The following is a 19,638-nucleotide window of genomic DNA, read 5'->3' as shown; positions in this document are numbered from 1 at the left end:
ATGACAGCTGTTTTATGTAAGTGTTGTACAATCATATGTATATACATATACATTTTACAAGATAAAATTTAAAGTATATTTTTCCCAAAAGTTACTCTACTACACCACTAGAATAGCTTTTAAATCATTTTTATAACTCAGAGATAAGCAATTAATACTGCTGTGAGAGAAAAGACTGATTCATTGAGGTGTATTTCTGTAAATTCACATTCAACACAGTCTGTGCTTAAGTAGCTAATTTTGATGCTGCAATTAAAATGTAACTCACATGATCCAATCTCTTCTTTTTCATAGACTGATCATCATTAAATTCATCTTCCTCGAATGGCTCTGAAGAAGAAGATAATTTTCTTTTCCTGGGTCCACCACCTTCTAAAACAGACAAGGACATGCAAAGTTCACACTGATATAGTATAAGAATCATTAATGTAAAAACAAGGGCAAACTACACTTAACGACAGTTCTCTTGATATCAGGACAATATTATTCTACATATGACATACATTCAATAAATGTTAATTGAATTGAAGGAAAAATAAAGAGAGATCCTTTTCAGGCTTTCAAAAGTAGAAATCATTGTAAGAATATACGTATTTATAAACTATCACATTATTTAATGCTAATGATATATATCTTTGAATTGACAAGTAAATCTATAGTAGAAAGAAGAGGTTCTAGTATGGTATTGGTACAAAGACAGAAATATAGATCAATGGAACAAAATAGAAAGCCCAGAGAAAAATCCACACACCTATGGACACCTTATCTTCAACAAAGGAGGCAAGAATACACAATGGAGAAAAGACAATCGCTTTAACAAGTGGTGCTGGGAAAACTGGTCAACCACTTGTAAAAGAATGAAACTAGAACACTTTCTAACACCATACACAAAAATAAACTCAAAATGGATTAAAGATCTAAACATAAGACCAGAAACTATAAAACTCCTAGAGGAAAACATAGGCAAAACACTCTCCGACATAAACCACAGCAGGATCCTCTATGACCCACCACCCAGAATATTGGAAATAAAAGCAAAAATAAACAATGGGACCTAATTAAAATTAAAAGCTTTTGCACAACAAAGGAAACTATAAGCAAGGTAAAAGGACAGTCCTCAGAATGGGAGAAAATAATAGCAAACGAAGCAACTGACGAAGAATTAATCTCAAAAATATACAAGCAGCTCCTGCAGCTCAATTCCAGAAAAACATACGACCCAATCAAAAAACGGGCCAAAGAACTAAACAGACATTTCTCCAAAGAAGACATACAGATGGCTAACAAACATGAAAAGATGCTCAACATCACTCATTATCAGAGAAATGCAATCAAAACCACAATGAGGTACCATTTCATGCCAGTCAGAAGGGTTGCATCCAAAAGTTTACAAACAATAAATGCTGAAGAGGGTGTGGAGAAAAGGGAACCCTCTTACACTGTTGGTGGGAATGCAAACTAGTACAGCCACTATGGAGAACAGTGTGGAGATTCCTTAAAAAACTGGAAATAGAAGTGCCATCTGACTGAGCAATCCCACTGCTGGGCATACACATCAAGGAAATCAGACTTGAAAGAGACACGTGTACCCCAATGTTCATTGCAGCACTGTTTATAATAGCCAGCTTTCTTTATGGTCCAACTCTCACATACATACATGACTACTGGAAAAACCATAGCTTTGACTAGATGGATCTTTGTTGACAAAGTAATGTCTCTGCTTTTTAATATGCTGTCTAGGTTGGTCATAGTTTTTCTTCCAAGGAGCAAGCATCTTTTAATTTCTTGGCTGCAGTCACCATTTGCAGTGATTTTGGAGCCTCCAAAAATAGTCTTACTCTTTCCATAGTTTCCCCATCTATTTGCCATGAAGTGATGGGACCAGATGCCATGATTTTAGTTTTCTGAATGCAGAGTTTTAAGCCAGCATTTTCATTCTACTCTTTCACTTTCATCAAGAGGCTCCTTGGTTTCTCTTCGCTTTCTGCCACAAGGGTGGTGTCATCTGCATATCTGAGGTTATTGGTATTTTCCGCATTCTTGATTCAAGCTTGTGCTTCATCCAGCCTGGCATCCTGGCATTTTGTATGATGTACTCTGCATATATGTTAAATAAGCAGGATGACAATTTACAGCCTTGACATACTCCTTTCCCAATTTGGAACCAGTCTGTTGTTCCATTTCCGGTTTTAAATGTTGCTTCTTGACCTGCATACAGATTTCTCAGGAGGCAGGTAAGGGGGTCTGGGATTCCCATCTCTTTAAGAATTTTTCAGTTTGTTGTGATCCACACAGTCAAAGGCTTTAGCGTAGTCAATAAAGCAGAAGTAGATATTTTTCTGGAATTCTTTTGCTTTCTCTATGATCCAACAGATGTTGGAAATTTGATCTCTGAATCCTCTGCCTTTTCTAAATCCAGCTTGAACATCTGGAATTTCTTGGTTCATGTACTGTTGAAGCCTCGTTTGGAGAATTTTGAGCATTACCTTGCTAGGATGTGAGATGAATGCAACTGTGCAGCAGTTTGAACAATCTTTGGCATTGCTGTTCTTTGGTACTGGAATGAAAACTGACCTTTTCCAGTCCTGTGGTCACTGATAAATTCTCCAAATTTGCTGGCATATTGAGTGTGGCACCTTCACAGCATCATCTTTTAGGATTTGATATAGCTCAGCTGGAATTCCATCATCTCCACTAGCTTTGTTCATAGTGATGCTACCTAAAGCCCACTTGACTTTGGATTCCAGGATGTTTGGCTCTAGGTGAGTGATCACACCACTGTGGTTATCTAGGCCATTTAAGATCTTTTTTGGATAGTTCTTTTGTGTATCCTTGCCACCTTTTCTTAATATCTTCTGCTTCTGTTAGGGTCCATACCATTTCTGTCCTTTATTGAGCCCATCTTTGCATAAAACGTTCCCTTGGTAATCTCTATTTTCTTGAAGAGATCTCTAGTTTTTTCCATTCTATTCTTTTCCTCTATTTCTTTGCACTGATCAGTTAGAAAAGCCTTCTTATCTCTCTCTGCTATTCTTCAGAACTCTGCATTCAGATGGGTTTAGCTTTCCTTTTCTCCTTTGCTTCTCTTCTTTTCTCAGCTACTTGTAAGTCCTCCTCAGACAACCATTTTGCCTTTTGCATTTCTTTTTCTTGGGGATGGTTTTGATCACTGCCTCCTGTACAATGTCATGAACCTCCATCCACAGTTCTTCAGGCACTCTATCAGATCTAATCCCTCGAATCTATTTGTCACTTCCACTGTATAATTGTAAGGGATTTGATTTAGGTCATACCTGAATAGGCTAGTGGTTTTCCCTACTTTCTTCAATTTAAGTCTGAATTTGGCATTAAGAAGTTCATGATCTGAGCCACAGTCAGCTTCCGGTCTTGTTTTTGCTGACTGTGTAGAGTTTCTCCATCTTTGGCTGAAAAGAATATAATTGATCTGACTTTGGTATTGACCATCTGGTGATGTCCATGTGTAGAGAAACAATAAATTAATCCTATTGTTGTCACAGAGGAATGTTATGGAGGTATTTTGTAATTAGATAAATTTTTGATTGTAATGACAAGTTATCCATGATAAATGATCAAATGACTTTTCTTAAAAATGCAAAGCAATACTGTAATTATATTTTGTAATCTAACTTGTATGTATTATATAATAGTATATAGGCTTGCTTTCATTTCTTAAATAGTTTATTTAGTAGTGGGATTATAGGTTAGTTTTACTTGCTTGGTACTTACAAAAAAAAATCTAGGCAGCATTCACTGAAAAAAATTGGAGGTGCTTATATAAATGTATTTATTCGGTATTCTAAAACTGGACTATAGCATAAATGTTTAGTACATGAAGGAATGCTGATTACAAGCTAGGATTTCCTTAAGTTCCTGACTCTCATTTAGATAAGTAAAACTACAATGAATTAGAAAGGACACTTATTAAAGAACATATATCTTCCAAAACTTCATTGTTAAGAGATTTGATCTGTAGAGGACAAGCAAAATTACCAATGAAACTGTCCCCTCCCCTTTTTTGGAGGGGCTAAAGAAAATGCAAGCTAGAAAGTCCAGTTCCCAAATTACTGTAAGACCTCAGGTAAGTTAGTCACTTAACCTTAACCTTCTTACTTTTTTAAACCTTCTTAATCTTCACTGTCTTCATCTAAAACCCCTGAAGCTATTAATACTTCTTAAGGTTCCTCTAAGAATTCATGAAGAAGCTTGGTAAATTGATGAGCAGTAAAAATGAGAAGATATGTATTATCTTCAACATGGCGTGAAACCAAGTCAGTCATACCTGCATCACCGAACATCAGCAAGGCAGCAGCGATTGCTCCATCCATAGTGCTTGTTGAGTCAATCAACTAACAAAATGAGAAAAGATTGTTTTAAAAATAATACTCTAATAATTACAAACTTACCAAATATTTAAGAACCAACATATTAAATATACAACAAGTGGAGAAATAGCTACATAATAGCTTAAGTTTAGTAAGTCAGATGATAAATTTTCAGAATGTCTGGTTTGTCTAAAAAGTCTAAATTTATCTATCTTAAAATGTATTTAATGAATTTACTTATCACCATTATAAAAGAAAAAATAAAACATAGTCAAATATGTACAGTATACTCAAGGTTTTTGTTATTTTAATTGTAAGACTAGGCCCTTAAGCCTCAAAAACTTCCTACCTATAAGTGAGTCCAGGTACTGGGTAGGGGTGTGTGTGTGTGTGTGTGTGTGAGAGAGAGAGAAAGGGAGGGAAAGGAAAGGGAACAGAAGAGAGGGAGAGGGGAAGGGAGGGAGGGAAGGAAGGACAGGCACTGATAGGCATTTAAAATAAACTCTGGAATTATTTTTTAAATCTAGTACTTCTCGAGTGGGATAAAGGACTCTTGAAATACGCTCTATTTCTAAATTGCTAAAGATTAAATGATTGAATTTATTCAAGAACATACTAATATATGGCTTACATAATTCACACTTTCAGATTTCAGAACTCCCATACTTTCCTCTTGCCATAGTTTCCTGTACTTCCAATGAGTTATTTGTTTTAAAAAGATCTTAATTTTTAAAATAAGCTATTTTTGTATTAATTTAAATTAAAAGCCTCAAAACAAAAAAAAAATGCTCTCTTCTATACTAGTTTTCCTCCTCTTGGATCCTCCGATATCTTATAAGCCTTTCCTCATTTTCAAAATAGACAAAGCATATTCTTACCAAGTGTAGGACTAAGTTTATATTTCATAGCTCCTTGAATTATTTTCTATGGGTTTAAAAGCCTCTGAAGAGGAATTTATAAACGTTACCTTTAAATCTTTTAAAATGATGGGAGATCACTTGAAATCCAGATTACTTCAAGGGAGTGCTTTGCTTTGGAGCAAGTGTTACGCTAAATTCCCCAAACTTCAAATACTAGTGAAATACACACACGAAGTTCACGTAGCAATTCAACTTTACCATTGTAATTATAAAATCAGAGATAAATGCTTCTACAGGGAATAAATCCCCTTGAAATACATGAAAAATTGGCACTCAAGGTAAAGTATTTCTAAACTGCGATTTATGTTGAATATTTTAATACTCCACTATGTTTATTCTGTTGAAAGTTCTTTCCAATACTTTCAGTGTTGCTACTAGTGGCTACATTCTTTCCTTCTTTTCCTATGGGAAAAAAACCCATCAGGAAGCAAGTAACACTACTTGCAAGGGAAAAGTACTCAAGATACCATTCAAGTTTCATTTAGCTAACAGTAGGAAGGTTATCAGAATGATTTGGGAAAAAAGAAAGATTCATATTAAATATATCAGAGAACAAAGGAAATAATATAAACTTAAAAGAGTTCAAACTAGCAGGCCTAGATCACTTCTGTTTCAGACATGTTTTGTTTGACTTGAATGGTATTTTTGGTTTTGCCTTTCTTTAAATTAGTTACCATAAAAAGAAATGAAATATGATACCACATGAATGAACTTCAAAACTGTATACTAAGCTCAGGAAGTCAGTTATAAAAGACCACATTGGGATTTTCCTGGTGGTCTGGGGTTAAGACTGTGCTTCCACTGCAGGAGGCACTGGTTCAATCCCTCCTTGGGGAAACAAAGGTCCTAAATGCTGTACGATCAAAAAAGAGAAAAACCACGTATGGTATGTTCCCACTGACATGAAATGTCCAGAATAGGCAAATCTATAGAGACAGAGATTAGTGGTTGGCTAGGGAAGGGAAATGGGAGTGAATGATTAAAATGTTTTAAAATTAGATTATGGTGATGATTGCACAATTCTGTAAATATGCTAAAATCCAAAAACTCAGGTGATCTTTACAGATTTAAACTATATCTCAGAAAAGCTCTTAAGCTGATGATCAACACCAAATAAAAATTCAACCTTTTATCTGAAAATCTGAATTATCTGATAAAAACAGGCTGTCACTGATTTCACACGGTCATATCCTATCAAAGCTAAGCAGCAGCTACCTCTCTTAAAAAGGGTATGTGCCAATATCCACCACTTCAAAGTTACCTGCCTAGCCCATAGAGATATGGTGCCTTCCATGCCTTAGCTTGGGGGAGAGATGCTAGGGATGGTGAAGATAAAAACAAAGGTGAAAAACCTATGAATCTGTAATTAAATGATTCCCCAAAGCTCGTTCAAATACTAAGTGGCAGAGCTAGGGATAAACTATTTACTAATCTTCCGAGGTTTATTCTCTATCTACAACTTAATTGAATGGTAAGTTTTTGTTTCCTCTTATAAAAAGAGAGATAGATAACTGTAACAGTAAAACTCCAGCCACTTATTTTGTTTCTATAGTTCAATCAATATTTCTCAGCAAGGGGGCCATTGGCAGAACTCCTCTTCTGTTACACGGGAGTATTCTCGGTATTGTAGCGTGTTTAGTATCCCTGGTCACACAGCAGTAAATATGAAAAGCAACTCCTTGTCATTACGGGGAAAATAACAAAAAAGCCTTCTGGACATTTCTATGTTTCTAGTGAGAAGAGGGTTATCCCCATTTCAGAACCATTCAAACTCAAAAAACTTCACAACCTATGTGAGATACAGAGAGGCTCAAGTTATTGTATTACTTATAGGTGAATAAACCTCACCTATTGTAAGATTTGACAAGTAAATCTTTGACATCTGCCTTTATTATTAAATTAACTATCTTCAAATGTAAGATTTTTTTAGAAAAATGACTATCTACGGAATACAGCACTGGATACAGGAGGCATTTTAAGCATCATTACAGCTGTAATAACCAATGACTAGAAAGGGGTATAACCTTAAGTAAATCATTGTCACTTCTTTGTGGAAAAAGTTCTTTCAAGGTCTGAAGTTTAGCATCTTTAAGGTCTTCCAATTCCGAAAGGTCTTCCAATTCTGAAATATTATTGTTTCTAGTGGCCATGGTAGGAAGGCCTTGGGACTCTTCATCTTCAGATGGCTCAGAACTAAAAATATTTTCGGAGGAAAAAAAACAGTATTTTAATGTATTACTAATGTTATCTCATTATAGTTGTACGTATGTGTACATATAAAATGCAATACATTTGCAGTTCTTATCAATAATAAATGTAATCTGTATCTGTCAAAGATTAAAACAAGTTGTTTTTTTTTCCCATTTCAAAACAGTTGTGCATATAAATCGACGTTCCAAAAGTCAGCATACTTTTAACATATTTTAAATTCTCTGGGCTAGGATAGAAAAGAACAGCAAAAATTTGAACCATTTCGTTAATATACTCATCCATTGCATACCCACCTTCTCTTTCCTACTTTTTTCACCTGTACCCTGAATAAAAGATGGGTGTTGTAATGTTGGTCCTGAGAAATTATCATGCATACACTAATAAAAATATAAAAGGATTTTCATGGTCTACCTAGGTGATCAGAATCAAAGTGTTAAAATCAAAATGGTCCATTCAATATTGGACTGTCTACCAAGAACAAAATGTTTCTTTAGCAGACAGGGAGCATTTGTTTTACACAAGGCTTCATCCAACAGCGACTAACTTTAATCTCATTACATTTCAGTTATGTTTATCTTATATAAAAGACACTGTGAGCCAAATTTCATTCATGTTTCTCCCAAACAATAGAATTCATTTTGAAATTTTGATTTTCTACCACAGTAAGCATTCTGAAAATCAGAAAGCAGAAGTACAACAAATGGGTAGAAGTTACAGAGATCAAAGAAATATAGTCAAGTATATTCCTAGTGCCAGAGAATGCAGACATTGCTATGCAGCTAATTTTGCTTTTGGACAGCTCTTTTAGACACATATCCAGGACCTGTATTTTAGTAACTTCTCTTTACTTAGTTTAGCTGCACCTGTTAGGGTACCAGTTATGCCTAAGAATCTCCTGAAACATATAAACTGGACTGTGAAGGACCAGAAGTATGTATTTTAACAAACTTCTGGGTTGACTTCTTGTATCTTGCTCTGAAAAACTGCTCTAAAGTAACAAGGTTAAATAAATCTCTTCCTTTAATGAAGACAATTACACGTATCTGACTTCCCTGGTGGCTCAGAGGTTAAAGAGTCTGCCTCCAATGCGGGAGACCTGGGTTCGATCCCTGGGTCGGGAAGATCCCCTGGAGAAGGAAATGGCAAACCACTCCAGTATTCTTGCCTGGAGAATCCCATGGACAGAGGAGCCTGGTAGGCTACAGTCCACGGGGTCGCAAAGAGTCGGACACAACTGAGTGACTTCCCTTTCCCTTTTCCTTTCCCTTTCCATTACACCCAGATTTCTCATTCTTTACATACTGCTACTGCTACTGCTACTGCTAAGTCGCTTCAGTCGTGTCCGACTCTGTGCGACCCCATAGACGGCAGCCCACCAGGCTCTGCCGTCCCTGAGATTCTCCAGGCAAGAATACTGGAGTGGGTTGCCATTTCCTTCTCCAGTGCATGAAAGGGAAAAGTGAAAGTGAAGTCGCTCAGTCGTGTCCCGACTCTTAGCGACCCCATGGGCTGTAGCCTACCCAGCACCTCCGTCCATGGGATTTTCCAGGCAAGAGTACTGGAGTGGGGTGCCATTGCCTTCTCCATTCCTTACATACTCAACTCTAAATTTTCACTCTGACTTACAACATTCACACTCCCTAACTGGTTTTTGCCTGAGTTCACTAAGAAAATGAAGCTTTCAGGTTGGAATCCTTCTATAATTTTCACACTGTGTAACCGCTTTAAATGTCCTTACTCTTCTGACCATCACACCCTTAAACTAGTGATCAGATTCAACACCATTCTGTGGGACAAACTCATGTGTCTCTTGATGTAGGAAGTTTTCATGCTGACAATGAATCTTATCAAGCCTTTGACTTAATGTCCAATTTATAGGAGATATAAAAGATAGAGGAATAAATTCAATACAATCATGAAGAAGCAACCAGAAAAGTCTATCTTTATCTAGAAGACTCGATTTCTTCAGTAAGTTAAAATGCTTTAAAAAGAGAGGAGAGGAGTGTACTATTTTAAGATCAAAGGATAGTTAATTAAGAGTCATGACGTTCAGATGTTCCTTATTTGGATTCTGGTTTGAAAAACTAGCTACAAAACACATGAAATCTAAATATAAACTGGGAATTATATGATGTACAGAACTGCTCACTGATAGTAGTATTTATGTAAATGGGATACATAGCAAGTACTAAGGGGAGAATTGTTGGGGTAGCTATTATTTACTTAAAATATTACAGCTAATAAAAATAAAATAATGCAACAGGAAAATAGTAACAATTGTTAAATGTAGGTGGTATATATACATGTTCATTATTTATTATTTTCCAATATGACTAAAGCTTTAAAAATAAAAGAAAAAGTCTACAAGAACAAGAATGACCACTTTGTGTTCTTTTATCTGGTCTCAGATGAAGTTATCTATTCCCTTCCCGTTCCATACACACTCAGGGCTAAGGGATTCCAGGCCTAATGCCTACAGGAATAAACTGTCTAATATCTTCTCTCCTTAACCTATCTCTTTAAGCGCTTCCCTCCAAGCTTATGTGCTCAAGATTGCATTTTTATTTCCTCATATCTTACACGTTCTCAACTTACTGTTATATATCTTCTGCCCCATCGCCTCAGGGTAATTGTTCTAAAGGCGAAAGTATCCTATATAATGTCAAATGTGATATAAAACAACAAAACCCCCAAATCTTTCATTACTTATCTGTTCTTCTGTGGTCTCAAACACTGTTGTTCTTTGAAAATGCAGCCCCATCCCCAACCCTCACCCATGGGCTGTGCAGTATCATTACTTCTGATTTTCCCTTTACCTCTTAGTCAGTCCTTAATCTGTACAGAAGGCTTTCTTCCCCTTTTTACCTTTTTGAATTCCAGTATTATCTAGGACTCCAAGCTGGAATCAAGATTGCCTGGAGAAATGTCAATGACCACAGACATGCAGATGACACCACCCTTATGGCAGAAAGTGAAGAAGAACTAAAGAGCCTCTTGATGAAAGGGAAAGAGGAGAGTGAAAAAGTTGGCTTAAAGCTCAACATTCAGAAAACTAAGATCATGGCATCCAGTCCAATCACTTCATGGCAGATAGATGGGCAAACAGTGGAAACAGTAGCTGACTTTATTTTTGTGGGCTCCCAAATCACTGCAGATGGTGACTGAAGTCATGAAATTAAAAGACGCTTACTCCTTGGAAGCAAAGTTATGACCAACCTAGATAGCATATTGAAAAGCAGAGATATTCCTTTGTCAAAAAAGGTCCGTCTAGTCAAGGCTATGGTTTTTCTAGTAGTCATGTATGGATGTGAGAGTTGGACTATAAAGAAAGCTGAGCAACGAAGAATTGATGCTTTTGAACTGTGGTGTTGGAGAAGACTCTTGAGAGTCCCTTGGACTGCAAGGAGATCCAATCAGTCCATCCTAAAGGAGATCAGTCCTGGGTGTTCATTGGAAGGACTGATGTTGAAGCTGAAACTCCAATACTTTGGCCACCTGATGCAAAGAGCTGACTCATCTGAAAAGACCCTGATGGTGGGAAAGACTGAGGGCAGGGGATGAAGGGGATGAGATGGTTGGATGGCATCACCGACTCAAAGGACTTGGGTTTGGGTGACTCTGGCAGTTGGTGATGGACAGGGAGGCCCAGCGTGCTGCGGTTTATGGGATGGTAAAGAGTTGAACACGACTGAGCGACTGAACTGACTGACTGTTGGGATTCTATCTTCAGCTCCTTTTTATCTATTGATGTTTCCTGGGAGACTTCCATCAATTGTCAGAGTTTCTACTATCTCTATCAGTGAAGTTGTCCCTCAGTTGTGCCCACTCTTTGCGACCCATGAACCGCAGCACATCAGGCCTCCCTGTCCATCACCAACTCCTGCAGTTTACTCAAACACATGTCCATTGATCAGTGATGCCATTTAACCATCTCATCCTCTGTTGTCCCCTTCTCTTCCTGCCTTACATCTTTCCCAGCATCAGGCTCTTTTCGAATCAGTAAGCTCTTTGCATCAGGTGGCCAAAGTACAGGCTCTTTTCGAATCAGTAAGCTCTTTGCATCAGGTGGCCAAAGTACTGAAGTTTCAGATTCAACATCAGTCCTCCCAACGAATATTCAGAACTGATTTCCTTTAGGATGGACTGGTTGGATCTTCTTGCGGTCCAAGGGACTCTCAAGAGTCCTCTCCAACACCACAGTTCAAAAGTATCAATTCTTCAGTGCTCAACATTCTTTATATTCCAACTCTCACATCCATACAGGACCACAGGAAAAACCACAGCCTTGACTAGATGGACCTTTGTTGGCAAAGTAATGTCTCTGTCTTTTAATATGCTGTCTAGGTTGGTCATAACTTTTCTTCCAAGGAGTAAGAGTAGTACTCCTTACTTCCAAGGAGTAAGTAACTTTTCTTCCTCTGTCTTTTAATTTCATGGCTGCAGTCACCATCTGCAGTGATTTTGGAGACCCCCAAAATAAAGTCTGCCACTGTTTCCACTATTTTCTCATCTATTTGCCATGAAGTGATGGGACCGGATGCCATGATCTTAGTTTTCTGAATGCTGAGCTTTAAGCCAACTTTTCACTCTCCTCTTTCCCTTTTATCAGGAGGCTCTTTAGTTCTTCTTTGCTTTCTGCCACAAGGGTGGTGTCATCTGCGTATCTGTGGTTACCGGTATTTCTCCTGGCAATGTTGATTCCAGCTTGTGCTTTATCCAGCCCAGCGTTTCTCATGTTGTACTCTGCATTTAAGTTAAATAAGCAGCATGACAATATACATCCTTGACATATTCCTTTCCCAATTTGGAACCAGTCCATTGTTTCATAGCCGGTTTTAATTGTTGCTTCTCGACCTGCATACAGATTTCTCAAGAGGCAGGTCAGGTGGTCTGGTATTCCCATCGCTTTCAAAATTCTCCACAGTTTATTGTGATTTACAGAGTCAAAGGCTTTGGCATAGTCAATAAAGCAGAAATAGATGTTTTTCTGGAACTCTCTTGCTTTTTTGATGATCCAGCGGATGTTGGCAATTTGATTTCTGGTTCCTCTGCCTTTTCTAAAAGCAGCTTGAACATCTGGAAGGTCACAGTTCACATACTGTTGAAGTCTAGCTTGGAGAATTTTAAGAATTACTTTACTAGCACGTGATAAGAATGCAACTGTGCAGTCATTTGAGCATTCTTTGCCATTGCTTTTATGTGGGACTGGAATGAAAACTCACCTTTTCCAGCCCTGTGGCCACTGCTGAGTTTTCCAAATTTGCTGGCATATTGAGTGCAGCACTTTCACAGCATCATCTTTCAGGATTTGAAATAGCTCAACTGGAATTCCATCACCGCCACTTGCTTTGTTCACAGTGATGCTTCCTAAGGCCCACTTGACTTCATGTTCCAGGATGTCTGGGTCTAGGTGAGTGATCACACCATTGTCATTATCTGGGTTGTGAAGATCTTTTGTACAGTTCTTCTGTGTACGTTGCCACCTCTTCATAATATTTTCTGCTTCTGTTAGGTCCATACCACTTCTGTCCTTCATCGAGCCCATCTTTGCATGAAATGTTCCCTTTGTATCTCTAATTTTCTTGAAAAGATCGCTAGTCTTTCCCATTCTATTGTTTTCCTCTATTTCTTTGCACTGATCACCAAGGAAGGCTTTCTTATCTCTCCTTGCTATTCTTTGGAACTCTGCATTCAAATGGGTATATCTTTCCTTTCCTTTTCTGCTTTTTGCTTCTCTTCTTTTCACAGCTATTTGTAAGGCCTCTTCAGGCAGCCATTTTGCTCTTTTGCATTTCTTTTTCTTGGGGATGGTCTTGATCCCAGTCTCCTGTACAATGTCAGGAACCTCTGTCCATAGTTCATCAGGCACTCTGTCTATCAGATCTAGTCCCTTAAATCCCACAGCTCCAACCATGAACAGAAAATTGCATTAAAGATTTACTGAATATGGCCACCCATCAGAACAAGACCCGGTTTCCCCCTCAGTCAGTCCCTCCCATCAGGAAGCTTCCATAAGCTTCTTATCCTTCTCCAGAAGGCAGACAGACTGAAAACAGCAATGACAGAAAACTAACCAATCTAAGCACATGGACCTCAGCCTTGTTTAAGTCAATGAAACTATGAGCCATGCCATGCAGGGCCACCCAAGACAGTTGGGTCATGGTGGAGAGTTCTGACAAAATGTGGTCCACAGGAGAAGGGAATGGCAAACCACTTCAGTATTCTTGCCTTGAGAACCCCATGAACAGTACGAAAAGGCAAAAAGATAGGACACTGAAAGATGAACTCCCCAGGTCAGTAGAAGCCCAATATGCCACTGGAGATCAGTGAAGAAATAACTCCAGAAATAATGAAGAGACGGAGCCAAAGTAAAAACAACAACCAGTTGTGGATGTGACTGGTGATGGAAACAAGGTATGATGCTGTAAAGAGCAATACTGCATAGGAACTTGGAATGTTAGGTCCACGAATTAAGGCAAACTGGAAGTGGTCATACAGTAGATGACAAAGAGTGAACACTGACATTTTAGAAATCAGCAAACTAAAATGGACTGGAATGGGTGAATTCAACTCAGATGACCATTATATCTACTACTGTGGGCAGAAATCCCTTAGAAGAAATGGAGTAGCCATCATAGTCAACAAGAGTCTGAAATGCAGTACTTGGATGCAATCTCAAAAATGACAGAATGATTTCTGTTGATTTCCAAGGCAAACCATTCAATATCACACTAATGCAAGTCTATGCCCTGACTAGTAATGCTGAAGAAACTGAAGTTGAATGGTTCTATGAAGATCTACAAGACCTTCTAGAGCTAACACCCAAAAAAGTGTCCTTTTCATTATGCAAAAGTAGGAAGTCAAGAAATACCTGGAGTAAACCAGGCAAATTTGGCCCTAGGCACAGAATGAAGCAGGTCAAATACTAATAGAGTTTTGCCAAGAGAATGCACTGGTCATAGCAAACATCCTGTTTCAACAACACAAGAGAAGACTCTACACATGGACCTCACCAGATGGTCAACACTGAAATCAAGTTGATTATACTCTTTGCAGCTAAACATGGAGAAGCTCTATACAGTCAGCAAAAGCAATACTGGGAGCTGACTGTGGCTCAGATCATTAACTCCGTATTGCCAAATTCAGACTTTATTGAATAAACTAGGGAAAACCACTAGACCATTCAGGTATGAGCTAAATCACATCCATTATGATTATACAGTGGAAGTGAGAAATAGATTTAAGGGACTAGATCTGATAGACAGAGTGCCTGATGAACTATGGATGGAGGTTAGCAACACCGTACAGGAGACAGGGAGCAAGACCATCCCCAAGAAATAAAATTATCTCTATCAATGGTTCTCAAAAGGGAGGCAATTTTGTCCCTAGAGGACATGTGGCAGCGGCTGGAGACATTTTGATTGTCTGCCTAGCGAGGTGCTACTGTCATTTAACTGGCAGAAGTCAGGGATTCTGCTAAACATTCTACAACATACAGGACAGCCCCTCATGACAAAGAACTTCCTGGCGAAAATGTCAGCAGTGTCAAGGTTAAGAAACCCTGATAGTTAAAAAGGCCCATGCATTGATTGTAACTGACTGTAACTATGGAAAACAGTGCACTACTATAGAGTTGTGAAAACAATAAGGATTCTTATGAGCTGACATGATTTCCAGGATACATACACATACTGCTAATTTATTAAATCTCATCTATGACAGAGGATGAGATGGTTGGATGGCATCACCGACTCAATGGACATGAGTTTGAGCAAAGTCCAGGAGTTGGTGGACAGGGAAGCCTGTCGTGCTTCAGTCCATGGGATCACAGTCGGACATGACTGAGAGACTGAATAGAAGTTAATAAAATAAAGAATAAATGTACACATACATCCATACATACACATTATTTATTCATACACAGGACAAGATATAGAGTGCTAACTTCTGTGTAGCAAAGAAGAAAAAAAAGACATGAAAGAAAAAATATGACAAAAAACTAACTGGTTAGTTCTGAGGTTGGAGGAGGAAGAGACTGGTAGGAGAAGGGACAGGAAGTTAATTCTTCTCTGTGCTTAGACGCTCAGTCATATCTGACCCTCTGCAACCCCACGGACTGCAGCCTGTCAGGCTCCTCTGTCCACGGGATTCTCCAGGCAAGAACACTGGAGTGGGTTGCCATTTCCTACTTCAATTCTTCTCTAAGCACATTCTATGCAGAGTTTTGATTTTTGGAACCATGTCAATATTTTAAATTATTGAAGGTAAAAATTTTTTTAAAAAGGGACAAGGGAAAAAACCCTAAAAGGACTACAAACAAAAAATTAATGTACTGAACTACACTTGAAGTGAACAACAAAGAAAACTATCAATAAATAATCTAAGTACTGTAACCATACACCTTCACCTAAAGACAACATAAAACTTATAAAACAAATCTTAAACTCTTAGTGTGCTTAATAGTCAAGCAGTATGACAACAGCAATTCTGAAACTACTTTATGTATGCTGGGTGAATGAACAAATTAGCAAATATAATGATACTGGTGGAAGCAGAGTTCTCACCATCAGAGAAGGAAACACAGAGGAGAGGCAAGAAAGAGTCTTACTTACATTATTAGGTCAGAATAAAATATATTATTACCAACTTACGATTTTAAAAGCAACAACAACAAAAACCCCACAACATTCTCTCTCATATCCTAGCCCATTCTTGCTGAAAGGGCAATGACAATCCCATTTCACCCAACAGCAAAGAAAGGACACACCTCACCCCCAGATTTCCAAATGCCATTCCTTTAAAAAGGTGCTACTTGAAGAAATGGTGAATTCTAATTTCAGGCTTGAAAAGTTGAGAATTCAACTTTAGCCCATCAATTAGGAGAGATGAAAAGAACAAACAAACCTCTATGGAGAGAAGGGTAAACTCTCTTATGCACTGTAGAAAAATCGATAATACTAATCTATGGTATCAGTTCAGTTTAGTTGCTCAGTCACTTCTGACTCTTTGTAACCACATGGACTGCAGCACACCAGGCTTCCTGGTCCATCACCAACTCCCGGAGCTTGCTCAAACTCATGTCCATCAAGTTGGTGATGCCATCCAACCATCTCATCCTCTGTCATCCCCTTCTCCTTCTGCCTTTGATCTTTTCCAGCATCAGGGTCTCTTCCAATGAGTCAGTTCTTCACATCACGTGGCCAAAGTACTGGAGCTTCAGCTTCAGCATCAGTCCTTCCAAGGCATATTCAGGACTCATTTCCTTTAGGATTGACTAGTTTGATCTTCTTGCAGTCCAAGTGACTCTCAAGAGTCTTCTCCAACACCACAGTTCAAAAGCATCAATTCTTGGGCACATCAGGGGTGTAGAAATTGAAAAAGTGTCAGTCGCTCAGTCATGTTTGACTCTTTGCAACCCCATGGACTGTAGTCTGTCAGGCTCCTCTGTCCATGGGATTCTCCAGGCAAGAATATTAGAGTGGGGTGCCATTCCCTTCTCGAGGGGATATTCCTGACCCAGGAATCAAACCTGGGTCTCTCGCATTGCAGGCAGATTCCTTACTGTCTGAGCCACAGGGAAGCCATGTAGAAAGTGAGAGATATCCTAAAAAACCTGCTTTATTACCTTCACAAGTAATGAAAATCACGGGAATCAAAAAAAAGGCTGAGAAAATTTCAGATTAAACCAGACTAAAGACACATGATGAACTAAACCCAATGCATGATGCTAGAGAAAATTTTATTAGAGAGCACTACTCAAAATGTGATTCATGGACTAACCACCTGTCCTTGAAATCAAACTGTTTGTTATCTGTCCATCAAAAGATAAGGAACTTAAACCAGAAGGAATAAAACTACATTACTAAGCACAAAGCTTAGTTCAGCTGATTATTTTTTTTCATTACAAGACATTCTTGGTGGAGGAATGAGTACACCAATTTACATTTTAAGGGGAAACAGGTTTGATCCTTGGTCTAGGAAGATCCCACATAAGGTAGGACAGCTAAGCTCATGCACCACAACTACTGAGCCTGTGCTCTAGAGCCTGTGAGGTGCAACCACTGAAGCCTGAGTGCCCAGAGCCCATATTTTGCAACAAGAGAATCAATGCAATGAGAAGCCTGAGCACCACAAATGGAGTAGTCCCCACTCACTGCAACTAGAGAAAGTCCAGTGCAGTCATAAAAAAATTAATAAAATACAATAATTCTCATTTTTATTATATGAAGGTGACAAGCAAATGTAGGAAAATGTTAACAAAGGATGAATCTTTTTAAAAGGATTGTGGAAATTGGTTTTTCTTGTAGCTTTTCTGTAAATTTAAATTCTTTTCAAAATAAAAAGTAAAATTTGGAGTGCTAATGTATCAATTTTCCTCAGGATCTACCACATAGGATCATCACTATTTCAGAGTAAAATTCAGGACAAAGGCATGTTCACCTAAGCTTATGTACAAAAGGAAATTCTTTTTAAGAGGAAATCCTCATCTTAGCAGAGGACAGTCTTGATCTCTTGCATCACACTTTCCTCACTTAGCCTCTGATCACACAACCTTTTGAGTTTTACCTCAATGACTGCTCCTTCTTATAATCTTCTACAAGTTTCTTCTCATGTCCCTCCGTTCCTAAAATCCAGAGTTCCCCTGGCCTAAGTCCTTCAACCAAGGCATTGTCTGTTTTCCAGCTATACTACAGTGTCTCTTAGTGATTTTATCTAATCATGTACCTTTAATATCAAGGGTCTGCAATGCAGGAGACCGGGGTTCTATCCCTCGGTCGGGAAGATCCCCTGGAGAAAGGAATCACAACTCATTCTGGTATTCTTGCCTGGAGAATTCCAAGGACACAGGAGTCTGGCGGGCTACAGTTCATGGGGTCGCAAAGTCAGACATGACTGAGCGACCAACACTGCAGTTTTCATCCTGACAACACATAAATTTAGATGTGGAACCTAGACCTCTCTCCAGAACCTAATGTTACAAATCTAAATTGCCTACCTGACATATCCACTTAGATGTCCAAGAGTCTTCTCAAACACAGCACGACCAAGACTGAATTGTCAATCTTTCCTTCTAAATCTGCTCTCTACCACACTGAAGACAGTATTCCTTATCCCAGTTACTGTTAACTCCAGCCTTCCAGTTGCCCAGGTCAAATCATCTTAGGGTCATCCGGACTCCCTTCTCTCCCATTCTATTTGCAATCCATCAATAAAGCCTCTCTGCTCTACCTAAAGAGTACATCCAGAATCTAACTACTTCTTATTCACTCCCATAGGTACTAGAATGGTCTAAGCTTTCATCCTTTTTTTTCTGCCTTGGTTACTACGAGAAAGTATTCATGATTCTACCACCACTCCCCTACACCCTTAAAGACTTTTAAACATATCAATCAGGTCATTTTACTCCTCTGCTCAGTAGCTCCTTTAATTCTCATTCAGAATAAAAACCAAATAGCCTATGGGCTTATTAACCTGATAAAGTCCTTTCCCTATTCCTTACCTTTCAACCTTAGGTCCTTCACTTTCTAGCATTAGTCCCACCCAGTCAGTTTAGTTTAGTCCTGTCCAACTCTTTGCAACCCTATGGACTGCAGCATGCCAGGCCTCCCTGTCTATCACCAACTCCTTGAGTTTACTCAAACTCATGTCCATTGAGTCGGTGATGTCATCCAACCATCTCATCCTCTGTTGTCCCCTTCGCGTCCTGCCCTCAATCTTTCCCAGCTTCAGGGTCTTTTCCAATGAGTCAGTTCTTCGCATCAGGTGGCGAAAGTATTGGAGTTTCAGCTTCAACATCAGTCCTTCCAATGAACACACCAGACTGATTTCCTTTAGGATGGACTGGTTGGATCTCCTTCCTGTCCAAGGACTCTCAAGAGTCTTCTCCAACACCACAGTTCAAAATCAACAATTCTTTGGCGCTCAGCTTTCTTTATAGTCCAACTCTCACATCCATACATGACTACTGGAAAAACCACAGCCTTGACTAGATGGACCTTTGTTGGGAAAGCAATGTCTCTGCTTTTTAATATGCTGTCTAGGTTGGTCAGAGAAGGTAATGGCACCCCACTCCCGTACTCTTGCCTGGAAAATCCCATGGATGGAGGAGCCTGGTAGGCTACAGTCCATGGGGTTGCTAAGAGTCGGACACGACTGAGCGACTT

General features: G+C 38.8%; 1 protein-coding gene and 1 long non-coding RNA gene across 8 annotated transcripts in view; both read right to left on the bottom strand.

Annotated features, from left to right (window-relative positions):
- Positions 1-19,638, bottom strand: part of SMARCAD1 (SNF2 related chromatin remodeling ATPase with DExD box 1) — an 84,747-nt gene that overhangs the window by 43,185 nt on the left and 21,924 nt on the right. For 4 of the 7 annotated variants that reach the window (XM_081594917.1, XM_081594946.1, XM_081594906.1 and 1 more), the window contains exons 4-6: positions 7,288-7,456; positions 4,301-4,367; positions 269-372 (exon numbers count right to left, since the gene is read on the bottom strand). In XM_081594917.1, the coding sequence (XP_081451043.1) occupies positions 269-372; positions 4,301-4,367; positions 7,288-7,456 (340 nt within the window). The remainder of the gene's footprint in view (positions 1-268; positions 373-4,300; positions 4,368-7,287; positions 7,457-19,638) is intronic. The other 3 variants (XM_081594938.1, XM_081594950.1, XM_081594960.1) reach the window with 1 other exon arrangement.
- On the bottom strand, positions 13,100-18,101 carry LOC145521270 (uncharacterized). Its single transcript, XR_014065283.1, has 2 exons — positions 16,433-18,101; positions 13,100-15,509 (listed from the first exon to the last, which is right to left on the bottom strand). It is a non-coding gene; the product is annotated as an uncharacterized LOC145521270 (long non-coding RNA).

The sequence above is a fragment of the Giraffa tippelskirchi genome, chromosome 1 (assembly GCF_054371585.1).
Source record: "Giraffa tippelskirchi isolate mGirTip1 chromosome 1, T2T-mGirTip1v1.2.pri, whole genome shotgun sequence".
Classification (NCBI taxonomy): Eukaryota; Metazoa; Chordata; class Mammalia; order Artiodactyla; family Giraffidae; genus Giraffa; species Giraffa tippelskirchi.
This window is presented reverse-complemented; position numbering and strand designations above follow the sequence as displayed.